The sequence below is a fragment of the Charadrius vociferus genome, unplaced genomic scaffold, assembly GCF_000708025.1.
Source record: "Charadrius vociferus isolate BGI_N301 unplaced genomic scaffold, ASM70802v2 scaffold244, whole genome shotgun sequence".
Classification (NCBI taxonomy): Eukaryota; Metazoa; Chordata; class Aves; order Charadriiformes; family Charadriidae; genus Charadrius; species Charadrius vociferus.
In genome coordinates, this window is record NW_009648822.1 from 4,341,026 (window position 1) to 4,356,823 (window position 15,798).

General features: G+C 39.3%; 1 protein-coding gene across 1 annotated transcript in view; it reads right to left on the bottom strand.

Moving 5' to 3' along the window:
- Nucleotides 1–762: 762 nt before the first annotated feature.
- VCAN (versican) overlaps nucleotides 763–15,798 on the bottom strand; it is a 105,781-nt gene continuing 90,745 nt past the window's right edge. Inside the window, exons 10-13 of the mRNA XM_009886862.1 lie at nucleotides 4,313–4,457; nucleotides 2,994–3,176; nucleotides 2,396–2,536; nucleotides 763–1,710 (exon numbers count right to left, since the gene is read on the bottom strand). Of these exons, the coding sequence (XP_009885164.1) occupies nucleotides 2,406–2,536; nucleotides 2,994–3,176; nucleotides 4,313–4,457 (459 nt within the window). The 3' untranslated portion in view covers nucleotides 763–1,710; nucleotides 2,396–2,405. The remainder of the gene's footprint in view (nucleotides 1,711–2,395; nucleotides 2,537–2,993; nucleotides 3,177–4,312; nucleotides 4,458–15,798) is intronic.

A 15,798-nucleotide genomic window follows, 5' to 3' on the forward strand; every position in this document is an offset into this window, starting at 1 on the left:
GAAAACAACAAATCTATGCAGGGTTTTTTATACATATGGTGAGAAAGTTTGCCAAGTGTTAAAATATATTTTCTGTTCTGTATGTTTCTGGTACAAGGAAGTGATGTGTAGAATATTGTATATTTATGAACAGAGCCTTGACTTATACAAGCAATAATCAACTTCAAAACATACAATGTGTATCTTAAAATATCCCCTAGAGCTGCTCATATAAAGTCAAATCCAGCACCTACTAAAGTTCAGCCAGCTGACTCTCTTTGACTCCAGTGGGCAATTGACTAAGCCCATGATAATTGTGAAGTACCTGACAGTCTAATTGTATTCATATGAAAAAAATCACATTGCATAGATTTAAACAGGAAGACATGCAATAACAAGACAAGTCACAGTATAGCAAAACCTTGTTTCTTTGGTGAAACAGAAGCAGATATAAAAGTTACAAAGATTTTAGACTTTCATTCACAAAAAAAACAGACATTCACATTATACACTATACAAGATAATAATATAAATAGAGAAAAGTATTATGTGCATTGTTTGGGGGCAAGGGGTGGGGAATGAACCAGCCAACGCAGTGAGGCACTGCCATGTTGAACACACAAAGATTGGGTACACTCGATGGAGCAGTAACTGCAATTTCTTGAGAGATGTTGTCTGGAACTGTAGTTACTGTTCCCAACGAGCTATGGCAAGGTCACTCCACGGGCAGCTCTGCCTAGTACAAACTCTTACATGTTGGCTGGGTCTCAATTCTTTTCCTTTCCCTTTCAACTTTTTGCATCATATCCCCACACTAACACAAAGGCATAAACCTCCCATCTGTGTTTGTACTTGTAACGTTATTTTAAAAGGTATACCATAGGGAACTTACTGTTCTTTATTTTCACTTTTTTTTTTCTTTTTTCTTTTTTTTTTTTTTTTTTTTCCTGTGCCCAAAGATGTGCAAGGCACTTTGCAGAAATAACAGTCCTTTCTGTGGAGAGGTCGTTTCAAACGTTGCCTTCTACACTTACTGTACACATCCAGGTCAGTCATCGAGCTGACCAGGGTAAGAAATCATAATAGAAAACTCCTACGTACACACTGCACCAACTACAACCTATAATCTCTTTGTGCACACATTTCTTTCTAGAAAGCCAAGATTCTGATTCTTCTGTAAGTCACACAGTTCTCACCCATCTAACCGCAAACAAATGATCCTGTTTAGCAGGAATTTTGTTCTCCAGGGAAATCGCAGTTGAACTGAAAGATGGTTCCAAAAGTGGAGCTCAGGGGCTAATACTGCACTGGCGAGCTCTTTTAATCTTCTTTGCATGGGTAAAATAACATCCAATAAATTAAATCAGTATGGCTTACTTCATTTATTTATGTACGCTTCACAGCTGCAGCATTCATACACAAACATTCATTACTTTATAAAAAGATTAAAAAATGGTTATATATACAAAATTATTTACTTTTTTGATTTTTGTTTGTTTTTTACAAAAAAAAAATCCCCCAAACACCAGGTCTATCTCCATTTTAGAATGCAGAGACCTGTAATATAGACCTTGTGGTTAATGTCGTGAAAGTAATTTTTTTTCTCTTTTTTTCTTCTTTTCAAAAAAGTGGCCCTGGTTGATTGAGTTAATGTATTAGCACTTGGATTTTTACAGGACCTCCTTGTCATACTCAACTCCTCCATGCAGTCCTTTCCCATGAATAGTGAAGCTGGAATGGAGAGCAGGAAAAAAATTCCACACTGCAGTCCCTAGTTCATGCTTCATGCCACTTTTATGTGCTCTGTCTAAACTTTGCATCTCATGGACACAAACTGTACCTTGGATGGGAAACGGCACAGCTCCCATTAAAAAATAAAGTCATGTAACTTGTGTGTTTATCTTCACCTGATAATAGCAAATTTCAGCCAGTGAAGTTATTTCAACCATTTCCAGCCTAGGTAAACAACATAAAAACAACGTCATAAATGACTGAAGACCTCTGAGGCCGTTCTAACCATAAATATGCCTGAAATTAGTGTGACTTTTCATTTTATATACAGGATTTTAAAAACAACACACAATTAAACAACATTAAAATCATCTTATTTACATTTTCATTGGTGCTAAAATCGAGCTGTTTAAATATTGCAGAAGGCTGGTATATATCATAAAATGGTCCACACTGATGGCATATAGAAAACTAATAATCTTTATAGGCTGGAAATGGTTTCCTTTTATCCCCATAAGCACTTCTCCTTTTTTTAAAAATTTTCTGATAAACACCATATTTTTGCAAAATGCATTGTGAATACCGCAGTCCATAGTTTCAAAACAATTTCATAATACTCCTATAAGTGATAGAAAAGGCACAGAAAGTTACGACTTTGGCTGAAATGGTGGAAATCCCCATTCACCATTTAGCTCTCAGCGCCTTGAGTCCTGCCACGTCCTGATCCAGCGATGATAGTGTTTTGATGAATTTAATGATGTTCCCTTTCCTGATGAAGAATGTTTATAGTAGTATTTCTTAGAGTAAGTCCTTTGGTATGTGGACGCTGCAATAAGAAGGAGGAAAAAAGGGAAATTATTTCAAATTATTTGACTATGAATGGGCTGTCTACACTTCACGTTACAGCTCCACTTATTCTTGATTAATTAGAGGATTAACAAATGTTTTACTGGTACTATGACTAAGAGAAGCATCTCTTACACACAGCTAGACCACAGTTGCAGACAGAATTGTTAGTGTTATTAGGAAACTGTTGATTTCAGGGGCTTTGTAAAAGTGTTGTTGTTTACTTTAAAAGAATCTTGGTGGCAAAACCAGAAGAGGAACATTTTCATTAGTTTTGGAGGCCTGCTGTTTTTTCCTACAGATAGAGTGAGCGGTGGTGTTGTCATAATCTATCATATGAGATTTGCACTTCTCTTAAAATATATATTGATTACTTATTAATCTTAAATTAGTCTATTATTTCTGATCCAGCACTGGTTTGCTTTGAAAGAACTCACGATTCATGCAAGTAATTTTAGGCATATCCCATCTTCCATTCCCTTGGCACCGGATGGTTGGAATATGACGCTGGATGAAACCATCTTTGCAGTGATATCTAATAAGGGAGTTGATTTCGTAACGAGGTTTCATCTTCCCAAAGGTCTTTGCATTTTCCACAACAGGAGGCTGACCGCAAGCAACTGAAAGGGAGAGAGAACATAACCCAAAACATCAGTTTGTAAATGCGCTTCTGAATATGGTACTGACCTCTAAACCCTAGCTTAGGGAAGATGTCAAGGGACCTCAGTTAGACTCCCAAGAGACACATCCAAATAAGGACAGGAAGATCAGTCTTTTCTATATTTCTTTAGTCTTGTAGACCAAATACAGTAATGATGAAAGTTGGAAAGCAACAGATAGTACAGTTCACATTGCCTTTTTGGTTTAAATTTCTGATGAAAATTTGAGCCAAAAAGGTTGGCATACTCACACAAAGAAGTGTTTTTCACTGGAGAGTTGCAAAACCGGAAAACCGGTCAAGTTATTACAAGCATTTAAGAAAAAAGTCTCGTTTTCAATACTTCTCATGTCTTCCTCAACAATAGACTATTTAAAAGCACTTAAAACTGATGGATCCGTCAAGGCCCAGAGAACATGTTAACAAAAAGTTGTAAATCGTAATTGGGAACAATGGAGCGCACACAAGATTTTGGCTGTTCCTTTACTTTCCCAATGTGAAGAGGCAGAGGCAATTCCTAAAGTATTGCTGTACAGCTCCTGGTAATAGTCAGGTTTCTTGTAAATATCAGCTCTAACTGTGTATAAACCAACCGGGCTTTTCAGATTCCAGTGGTGCCACTAAACTAGATGGTTTTGGAAAAGAGGAAGACAAAGATCAACACTACTTGACGGGTGAAAAGTACGCTCAACTGAAGCTGAAGAGCTAACCACATACCAGTGGTCACTTGCCTGCTATGACTGCCTACCAATATTCTGCTGCCCACATACTTCACAGTGATGCCACCCCGGGAAAGAGGAGTTGCTAATATTTTCACGGTATGCAAGTAAAACAGACCTGACAGGTACATGAATGCCTCTTTTGTTGAGATCTGTACCTACAAATAAATTTGCCTGGTTTTAACCAGGAGTTTCAACTGTGTAGGCTTTTGTGCATGACTCAAGAACAGATTAGGTAGAGATGTAATATGTGGATACAGACAAAAGATGACTTTGTGAGGCTAATTCAGTTGAGGGCTCACTCTGCTGGTCACCAGATATCAGCTAGAATAAAACTGGAATTTAGAGAATTATGCTATTGTTACTGGAAAGTTTGTACCTGTTCCTTTCTTGCAGGTATAGGTAAGGTGATAATTGCAGGGCACATCATTCCACTGCCCATTCTCATGCCATATGATAACAACACAGTCTTCTCCAGCAGAAAAGAAGCTGTCTGGCTGGTTTGGTCGCCAGTTCTCATATTGCTGCAGAAAAGAGGAGCAGAACCATTATTTCCAGTGCTGGAGTATATCTACATTACATTTTACAGCAGAACACACAATATTGCCTTTGGTGAAGAGCAATCTCAATTGTTTGATTCAGGCTGTTAAGCACGAACTAAAGGAAGCTAGATTTATAATATCCTCCCATTCTATTAATAGATTATCTCAATGGGAAAAAAAATATAATGATCTAACTTCTTGCTTACTGTAAACTGATGTCAGGTGAACAAAACAAAGTGACAGAATTCAGTGCAAGTAAAATCTGATCCTAGGTGTGTTGAAACACACACTTTCCTACATAGACAGACATGAAGTTGAATGCCAGGAAATGCAGGAAATAGCCCATAAGCCTTGTTAGTCCATGATCTACTAAATGGCAAATTACAGGCTAGCTTCTCAGACTGAAATTATTTATTCTCTGACCTCATTTAATTAAGTCATTCAATGGGATGACGTGTAGAATTAGGTGTAAAATAGATAAAGGTGTCAGATTGTGTCCCCAGATCATTGCAGATACATATTGCCATTAAAAAGGCCTACGTGGCAGACTGGGCATACACAGCAGCCTTTCAGCTTTAGAAATGGTGATCCAAATTCTGCCCTCTGTAGAAAAAATAACTCCAGACATCCATGAATGTATATGAATAAAACAAGAAACCGGCACACTAGTTTTAGAAGTAGATATCTGATTATTGGTATGTGACAAGAGCAAAAAAAAAGAACCTTCAAATGGTTGAAAAAATATCTGTAGCATAAAAAAGAAATAGTTTCTTAGCCCTGCACCTGGGACACACATCTGGCGTATCGATTTGGGCAGGCTCTGTTCTTTGGGATCCAAGCTGACTACATGTGGGTCTGCACTTATTTAGCTACACAGTTCTGCAGCTTCCAGCTCGGCATCTACCTAAAGGTATGTCCCTACCAAGAGCTGCGGATGCTGGCTGCTGGCAGACTGTGCACAGCTCCACGCATGGGCTAAAACCGCATTTATTCCACTGTAGAATGCGCTCTTTCAAGCATGGCTAAGTTCATCATTGCACGATGTCATTTTTGGATGAAAATTAGGTAGGATTCAGCCTGTTTTTTCAATCAAGAAGCAGGAAAAATAGAAACAAAGGGAGTGTCACACCGATTGAAAATCTACACAGTAGTCCCTGGTAGGGGACATATAGCCTGCTGTCCTCTTGCAGTCAGCAGAGGTGGGATAAACTTTCTCCACTTCTTGTTTCAACTTCATCCCAAAAGAAGCACAGTAATTTGAGATTTGCATAACATTATGCAAGGAAAAGTGAGAAAAGATTTGGGAAACTATTCTAGGCGATTTTCTTTGGGATTTCTGTTGTGTCACTCCAAGAAGAATTTAATGAAGGATAAAAATAGATATCTGAAAGCACTGGAATTCACATAAACGCCAGACATTAACCAGGCAGCTAGACCCTTGTATGGTCAAAATGACACAGTTTCTACAGTGCTTATATTTTCTTCAGTGCTTACATCTTTCTGTCTAGAGCTGGCTCATATAAATGTCATAAAAGTTTAGCTTTATATTTTCTTAACCTCGTGAAATAACCACTATTCACTGCCTGGGCGAACACATTTTAGAAATAAAGTTAACATACCCCACACAAGTAGTATTTACCTTACAATGAATCAAACTATGAAAAAACTGAGTTAAGTACTTAACCTTTTCCTACCACGTGTCGTCTTACCCATCACAGGTTTTAATTATCCAAGCAATTTAACAATCATGGTCTAAATAAATTTGTTCTGCACTGAATTTATTACCTCTAATAAAACATCTCCCTTTTTATGTGGAACTAACTTAATTCCTTTGCTGCGTTTCAGTGTTTAATAGTCCTAAACTACAATACACACTAACTCATTTACTCAAGTCCAGAATTCAGCATTTCACATTAGCTTATAAATCAGAGCACGAGTTTTTCAAGCGCAGTAGCCAAATACCATACATATGAGTCAAATGGGATCTGCGGTGTGGGGGGCTTCCTGCAACACCTAGCACGAAAAAGAAAAGCAAGCTCTGTGCATATCTCCCGAGCCAGTGATTAGGAAAACGGGGAGGAAGGAATACGCCCATGCATGGTGAGTATCACTGTAACTTAGTCTTCCAAGACCCCTTTTCCAAAAGGGCGCTTTGGAATGGCCACTGAGCCAAAGGTCTAGCACCTTTTTGGGGCAGAGCTGGTTAAGGATGAAGAAATCTGGTCAGAAAAGGTCATGTTACCCTAATACAGAAAGCTACTGCCAAGGGCACTGCCCCAGATACCTGCTGCATCTCCTCTACATGGGGGCCTCTGACACACCTCCAGGAGCACCACCAAGTATAGGGCGATGAAGGAAAACTGGTGTAGGTTTCACTCGTGCGGCAGGAAAGTCTGTCTGAGTGTTGCAGAGGCGGGGTAAGCAGAAAGAAGTGATCACCTCTCACTTTCACCTCTGAACGTCTTACTACCCAACCCAAATGAAAAGTAAGAATGGCTAATGTAAGTCACGAGTGTATGCATGGTTGGTTACACCCCTCAGATGATAGGCAGCAACTTCTTAAGATCACAGAATCACAGAATTTTCAGAGTTGGAAGGGACCTCTAGAGATCACCTAGTCCCACTCCCCTGCTAAAGCAGGATTGCCCAGAGCACATTACTCAGGACTGCATCCAGGCGGGGCTTGAAAATCTCCATGAGATAAGGCAGTCCAATCGCTTTCAAGAATATGCCCAAACATATGGACACATACAAAAATTAAGGAAAACAGCCAGGTTAGCGGAAGAAAAGTTTGCTCAATAATGTCCTGACAGCAAAGGAAAGACTTCAACAAGCCTTGCAGCTGTTTCTTGTGGAAATGATACTAGAGAGGTGTTTGCTTCCACAGGGATCAGAGTGTGGGAATGAAGGATATTTAATGCTTATTGGGGGCGTGTGAGCAGAAGGTGCTCAGCAGCTTGCCAGCTCCCACCCTAAGCACAAGCTCCATATGCTCTTACTTGCCTTGCCATAATGACTCCAAAATTTGTGTTTGCTTTGCTGGCAGGGCTGCAGTGTAATGGCAAAGGACTATATCTAGGCCCAGCGGTTTATTCAAGAATGTCTGATATCCTCCAGCGTGACTTGCCGTTACCTCACATCTGATATCGTCATTGCATGGATTTATTTTGGCTGAATAACTCTGATTTTGCCTGTGTTTATTGCCAAAATTGCTTAGCAGAGGAAGTTCCAGACTGCTGAATTGCTTTCTTAGGTCTCCACCCAGCTCTTCTGTAGTTTTTCAATTCCTTATTTAGCCACTGATAATGGGATAATGATACAAAAAGATTCTCACAGTTTGAGTGCAATAAGTTGCTAGACAAATAAACTAATATTTTGCTCTCCTATTATGGCTTACATTTTTGCATGACTGTGAGCATGATTCTGGTTTTCACTTACACTAGTGTAAATCAGGGGTGACTGCACTATCACCAGTAAACCTACATCAGCAAAAAATTAATGGGAAAGAACCAAATAGTGTAAGTCACATACTGATTGGTACTGTTTGCTTTCAAACGTATCCCTTACAATTTCTCATACCAAGTGCATTAAGTATAATGACTCCCCTACCCTTGCAATAAGTGCAGTAATCATCTAAGATACTCAGGTCACAATTATTCTGCTGGGAAACACTGCTCAGAGCATCCTGAACAAGATGCCCTTTTTAAAATTACTATGTCATTTGAGATCTTTGTATTTCAATGCATTACTGCCCGTTAGAAAAGTATATTGTACAAAAAGAAAAAAAACCAACAACAACCAACCAAACCTTAATTCCTTGGCAACACGTACCATTCAGGTTTGTTCACGTCCAAAAAAAGATCAGCCATATTCACAGGCGAGCCAAAAACTGCTGGCATCATTCCAGCCACCCTCCTGTTAACGTTATATCTTCATGTAAACTGTTATTGTCTCAGCAGACCAATGAAACCGCACTAAGGAGCACCGCGTTTATATTGATAAAACTCAAGACATCCTTTTGCCAACAACCAACCTTCAGTCGACACCTTTAGCAACACTCTTAGCTGCATCATTCATAAAACATGACTTACGTTTCTGAAAACCTAAATAGATTCAAATGCTGAGTTAGTACATGAAAGAAAAGCTGTTATGACCCTTTTAGTCCTCAGCAGAAATAGTTACCCTGGGTGACAGCACAGAGGGTCCTAAGAACTGTTGCTACCCTGTTTTTTAAGCAATATTACGGTAAGACAGGTGAAGTTTTCCCCTGGATTAAAATGCAAAGCACTTCCAGACTGTACTTAGGACATTTAATCTTAATTATTTACATGAATCAAAAAGTACTTCAAAGGAGGTTTGGCCCACTACTCTTTTCTCCTCCAGCTAAGAAGCGTGCTTTGCTGAGGTGGCTTCGGAGAGGGAAGTTCAAAGCAATGCAGGGGGGTGAAGGCTGGAAGCACACACCCCAGGCTCAGTCAGACACCACTGCACCAGCCACTCTGCAAAGCTCTCAACACCCACGATGGCGAGACACTTGGGGTTTTTTTATCAAAAAAACAAGGTTTCTGTGTAGTCAGGTCACTGCAGGACCTAGCCGTGGGGACAGGATTTTGCTCCCTGTACGTTCATTTGGTCCTTTGGGAGCCACACCACTAGTCTGTCTTCCCATCACTGCAGGATGAAAACTGGCGCTCCTGTAATGCTCTTTACGCCCTTAATTACACTGTAATAATTCACAGAATCACAGAATGGTTAGGGTTGGAAGGGACCTCTGGAGATCATCTAGTCCAACCCCCCTGCCAGAGCAGGGTCACCTACAACAGGTTGCACAGGACAGCGTCCAGGCGGGTTTGGAATGTCTCCAGAGTGGGAGACTCCACCACCTCTCTGGGCAGCCTGTGCCAGTGCTCCACTACCCTCAAAGTAAAGAAGTTCCTTATCATGTTAAGATGGAACTTCCTATGTTCAAGTTTATGCCCATTACCCCTCGTCCTATCACTGGGCACCACTGAAAAAAGACTGCTCCCATCCCCCTGGCATCCTCCCGTTAAGTATTTGTAAGTATTAATAAGATCCCCCCTCAATCTTTTTTTCTCTAGACTAAAGAGACCCAAGTCCCTAAGCCTTTCTCCATAGGAGAGATGTTCCAATCCCCTAATCATCTTCGTTGCCCTTTGCTGGACCCTCTCCAGTAGTTCCCTGTCCTTCTTGAACTGGGGATTCATTAATGTTTCTTGTACGTTTTTTTTTGTTGTTGTTGAAACCAAAGCCCACGCTGAGACATTGCATTTACTTGTTCTAGCTTTCTCTGCTACAGACCACTGCATATTTTCTTGCAGAAGGAGGTTGGAAGGTCCATGGGTTAGAGCTGCAGCTGAGACAGGGTTCAGTTCTTCATGCTTGCTACGTGGCATTAGACAATGCACTTGGCTGGCTGAGTCCCACTATGTAAAGCAGTGACAATGTATTCTCTTGCCTCGCAGGAGGAGCTTGGATATGATGGTTACAAGAGGCCATGAAGACATTTTATTAAGTTCCACATTTTTGGGGAGAATTTCCTTATATGGCATAGAATTAACACACAGCCATAATCTACCAGTTGGGTGACAGGCTGACTTTTCACATAAATTAAATCTAAGAAAGCCAGCATTACAGCAAGAGCTGTACAGCAGCTAACTTTATTAGTCACTACTTTTTCTCATTCAGATGGCTGCTAATTAAATTGAATGAGCACAGCCTTGCCATCATGAACAAGATCCTACCTTGTGGGAGATTTGTTATTTAAATTTTCAGATAACCAGCCTTATTTGAGGGACTCATTTCCTTATTAATAAGTAATCCAATCAGCTCTTTCAGATGTTTGCACTGCCAAGGTGAATCTACGAGTAAGCAGTATCTCAGCTTTGTGACACTCATTTGGAAATTTCAGCCATTCCTTTATCTCCGAAAGGCACACCAAGTGGCTGAGATCAATCGCTTGGATTTTGCTTTCCAAAATAGTCAACAAGCATTGCATTTAATGAAGCGCAACAAAATAAACTACTGATACAAACAAAACTTTACTGCTTGACCTCCGTATTGTGTAAAGTCCAATCATCTTTTGTACCTAACTAAAGCTAGGAAATCATTTACTTGAAATACACCTATTTAGATTTCCAGGGTTAATGTTTTTCCTTCTGGGAAAAGGAAGCATGGTTTCAGCATGTTTAAATAAGCTTAAAGTACAAATCTGTCTTGGCACTTTTTGGCACTTGTAATTTCCAATGTGATTTTTATTTTCTTTCGCTCTGGCTGCTTCCCTATCTGATTGCTTCTTAATGCAAGACTAATGAGGCAAATCAAAAAAACAAGGAAAGATGCAGGCACTGGCTGACTGGATACTCTCTGTGCCATTTCATCTGAAAGTGAAGCAACATTCCCTGCCCAGTATTTATCACCAAACAAGTTGAAACCGCCACGGCAAAGCTTACTGACAATTGTCCTTTTTTCTGCCATAACTCTGCTAAGAACAGGAATGCACTTTTTTCACAATAGCAGACAAATTCTTAGGAATCTTTACCGGGAAACCCCCCGAACAAGTCCCTTACCGTGGAGGTTCTGTTACAATTGGATAGCTTAACTAAAAATTACATCTTGCTTTTAGTGAGTCCTGGCAATTACCCACTTTTATAGGTTGGCCTAAATACAACAAGATCAGCACAAGGTTACAATGAGTTACATAGATCAGTTCAGAAAACTGTCATTTATGGCTCATGATGCTATACAGTACCAATACTGCTATATGAGACACTCATGGGAAGTTTGAAAGGGATTGCATTTCCTTTCAATAGAAAAAAATCAAGCAGATTGCTGTGAAGATTTGGCAATGTCTGAAATACTTCCATTAAGTTCACCAGGTATTTAAACGCATTTATACATTGGGAAAGACAAGAAACTACCTTATAGCAAGTATAGGCACTGTTTCATTTAATTTCACCCCAGTCCCGCAAAGGATTTTTCTGTCTAGTTTTATAAATGGGAGCAGTCTGACAGAACTCACCAAAAACATTCATGAGATTAAAAACTCCATTCAGTGAGTGCTTAAGCATATACCTTGCTTTAGAGACATAGGTGGTGCCCTAAACTCTATAGGGTAGATCACAGGCACAATTCAGACACATTCTAAAATATCTTGCTGAAGGAGGGACCAAGCTAAAGTTGGTACATATTTGCAGGGAGAAATTCTAGTCAATTTGAAGGCAATTGCTATATTTAAACTTATCTACAAGTACACACAAAAATCACATATCATGTTCCTGATATTTTTTAGGTCATAGTTGAATGGCGTCCCTCAAGCCCTTAATCTGGGCTTTATTTGCATGGGATTTGGGAAACTGGCAGGATTTGGATCAGGCAGGCACCCAACAGTCCCCATTACAGAGTCACACTCTGAGCAAGACAGACTCCTCAAAGGAGCTTTGCTAAGTACCTTTGCAAAAGATTTCACTTGAAAGGGTTTTTTGCTAAGAGTGCGGTGGGATGTATTGAAAAACTCTTTGATTTCCTATGCAACAGTGCAGAAAAAAGGACTCTGAATAACATACACTCGTGTATATCCATGAATATCCACAAGCACTGATTGCAGGCTGAATAAGCAACTGAATAAGACCTATGCAAAAAAACCCAACCCAACCCAACCCAACCCAAACCTGCGAAAATAATCTGAGGAATACAAATGAAACAAGTAAAAGAGGCTATCTGATGAAGCTGAAACATAAAAACACTATCAATCCTATCTTTTGTGGGGAGTTGATTGTGTGGTGGAGCAGATGACTAGTTCTTTGACAATTTTTTAAAAACAGTATCATAGTATGACAACTTCTCCATGAGCAGAAACCACTAAGTATGGCAAGAAACTCCCACTAGATGGCAATGTCTACTCACTACTGAGTCCAGATACTAACTGTGTAGTTTCAAAATAATAATTTTTCAGAAAAGATATCTCTTTTATTAACTCTTTAAAAACTAATTGAAGCCAGTGGGCACAATTCCATTCACTTTTATCTGCTCTCCAGCAACTCTTCTTAGAATAGTAATGGTTCTTCTTAGAGCAATCCTGGTTCACATGCTGTATAGTTCAATTTTGTGGGTATACTGGGTGTACTGGGCTTTCAGTAGTCACCTTAGCACAGACACTGAAAAATTAGCAGCAAAGAGCTGGTGAAATTCTCTTACTAATGGGCAGGTGTTTTACTGTGGTAAAAAAGTATGGCTGGGTGTTAAATGTTGGTTGGTATAATACATGTTCTTTGGGAGTCACACTAATAGAATTATGCATTATCAACACAATGCAAAGTACATGCGGTGTGACTTATTCTTTTTGTGCACAACTACCAGCAGAGCCACTTAAAAAAATGAAAATCCTGCACTTTGTCATTTATGTCAACAATTACTGCAGGTTTGAAGCTGTCCAAGAGTCAACCGTAACGAGGCTCTGAAGTAACTGCTGACCCTCCTGGTAAAAATAAGACAAAAAACCACTTTGTCCAAGAGGCCTTCCTTACTGCCTATGCCATACTGAACTAAAAATATACCTGTCATTAATAACATTATATAGTTCTCCTCCATTTAAATGCAGGTCAAATGAGCATCTTAAAAAGAGTCTGTAATGACTGGCTGCAGCACAAAACCAAAACATTTGGTAGATTTAAATTCTCCTTCTCCAATGATCTTGTGGGACATGGGCACAATGAGCTTTTTGTTTGCAGCTCACTACAGTACTTTTTAGTTTGTTTGCTTTATTTAACCCTCAGAGGCAGGCTCCTTCCCCACAATACTCCATGCCTTTTGAAGGTTTTTGTGTTCAATAAAGTTACTCTTTCTGAGAGGGGTGCAGTTACAGATTTGCTCAAGTTAAAGCATTCTGATTCACTGAGCAGTAAAGGAAGGAAAAGAGAGTGCTTTGTTTTTGCCAGAATTAAACTTCTGTTTTGTATTGGTTTAGGTTTGTTTTGCTTTTGTTTTTTGGTGTTTTTTTTTTTTTTTTTTTAAATTTAGCTACCTAACACTGACAACTTGAGGTCCAGCATTGCAAAACACAAAGCATAAACGCTCCTATGCCGAAGGGAAGAAAAACTAACGTAGAGTCTCTGGACAGTTTTAAAAGTGGCAATATGCCCCATTACTTTCCTAGCTGGCAGCATTCTCCAAGTGACAGACAATCTGGCCACAGACACTAGCCAGCTCCTTATTACAGCACTAATCTTATGTAATGGGAGTGAGCTCACCGCCCTACAAAGCACTAATTATCAACAGCATTTTCCAAAGGATATGAATAACTCCCCTTGTGAGACAGAGGCCCAAGGCACAACCCCAAGTAGCTATACGGGCTTAATCCATAACATGAATAGCTCCAAAAGACTCCTTTACCGCTGTGCCTGCTCACAAGGGTCCTTAACAGTGAAACGCCGGCAATCCAAATACAATGGAGAAGCTGCCAAAAGCAACACCAGATTTTTTTCTGTTTGGATGGGTGTGCTTTACAGCTGTAAAAGTTACTATTCACAGAACTAAGTGAATTATTTAAATTCAATTTCCCTAAGATATTTTCAAATGTCACATTGTGTTCACTCTTCCTTTGATCAAACCAATTATTACATGTCTCCACTGATAATGTGAGTTGTGTTATTTTGTAGTTCGTATTACATCAAATTTAAATTATACAAAAATCCAAGTGGACAAGGACAAATTCCTCTTTTCATGTAGTTGTGTGAGTAGCTAGGCCTTGCATTCTTCTCCTGTATCACTATGATTTTCCCCCAATGTAGTTGTTTTTATTGCTTAGAGCTTTTTATGATAATTGTGGGACAAAGATTGTCCATGATTTATCCTTAAAGAGTTGTTCGCTAACACAGAAATGCTGGGATAAAAGTCTACGGAAAAGCGCAAGAATAATTTTGATTTTGTAATTTTCTAAATATAAACAACGCCTTCCATATATCCACTATAATTCCTGTGTAGAGTGTAAGTCAGAGGAAAACTAATGCTTTCCCGCACCAAATGCCAACAGACCAGCCCTGTAACTGCACTGATACAGAAGAAAAGCAGATCTAACAAAACATGCTCTTTAAAATACTGTATAATTTTCTTCTGCCTCTTGCATCTGTCAACGCAATCATACCTGAAATGTCTTGAGCAGAAATTGGCTTGATTTTCAGGAAGTAATGTACTAATGAAGCTCTAAAAATGTTGGGGTGCTGTGAGTTCTCTGAACACACTTCAGTACCTGCTCTCACTACCTTCACCTTTGAGACAAATTATCTGAAGTTAAGAACTAGGCAGATATGCCAAAGTTTGCAGATTACAAATTCCCTTCCTACTGACCATGCAATCTCGGATGTTGCTGGTATTCCAAGCCAATGCTTGTGGCAGTGGTCCCTAATCTCCAACTATCACTAAATTTGCACCACAAGTGAGGATCTAGGTTTCCTGAAAGAGCATTCACTTTTCATGTTGCGCTAACACAGCTGCAATCAACTCCTTTCCATTGATATAAAAAAGGAATGGTTGCTGCTGCCAAAGTGTTTTTCATGTGGTCCATCAGCTCCAGAACAGAAATCCACCTCTCCCAACCACCGGAAACATTGAAAAGTTCTTTCTTTCAAAAACAGAAAAAAAAAAAGAAAAGAAAAAAGAGAGAGAGAGCAGGAACACATTGTAGATGAGAAAAGATTGCTTCCTGCCATACAGACACAGTACAGCAAATCAGAACAAATTAGATTCATATGGGTGGCCAGCAATGGGTTCCACAGTTCAGTATAATTATAGCTTATTTTGTTACGCATATTGGACAAAGTAGCGTAATCTTAGCCAAGGAGCACCTTTGAAGACATGCTCTGACCTTAGTCAAGAAGCTTCCAATTTGTCTTTTAAAGAAATTGGGAAAAAAAAAAAAAAAGGACAAATATAAGCTAATTGGCCTGACCAATAAAATCCAGCATAATGAAATATTAGTTACCTGAAAAGTAATTTGTTTATGGAAAAGTAGCACCTGAAAGGACAATTAAAGTTTGGGGCATGAGAAGTACAAGACAACTATTTTCATGTTATTTTGCACTTTCCAAGCCCAGCCTTTGTTTGGGATGGAGTGGGTACAACATGCTGAAAAAGTATCTTTTACCAGAAGATGGTGAGAATATATCTATACACCCCAATCCATTGCATAAGATTACGCCATTTTGCCTGAAAGGCAGGAAACTGCTAAACAGTTTTAAATTAAAAACAACTTTACAATTAAGAAATAAACCTGCCAAAATCCCCTAAAAGCACACAGATAACTATTCAT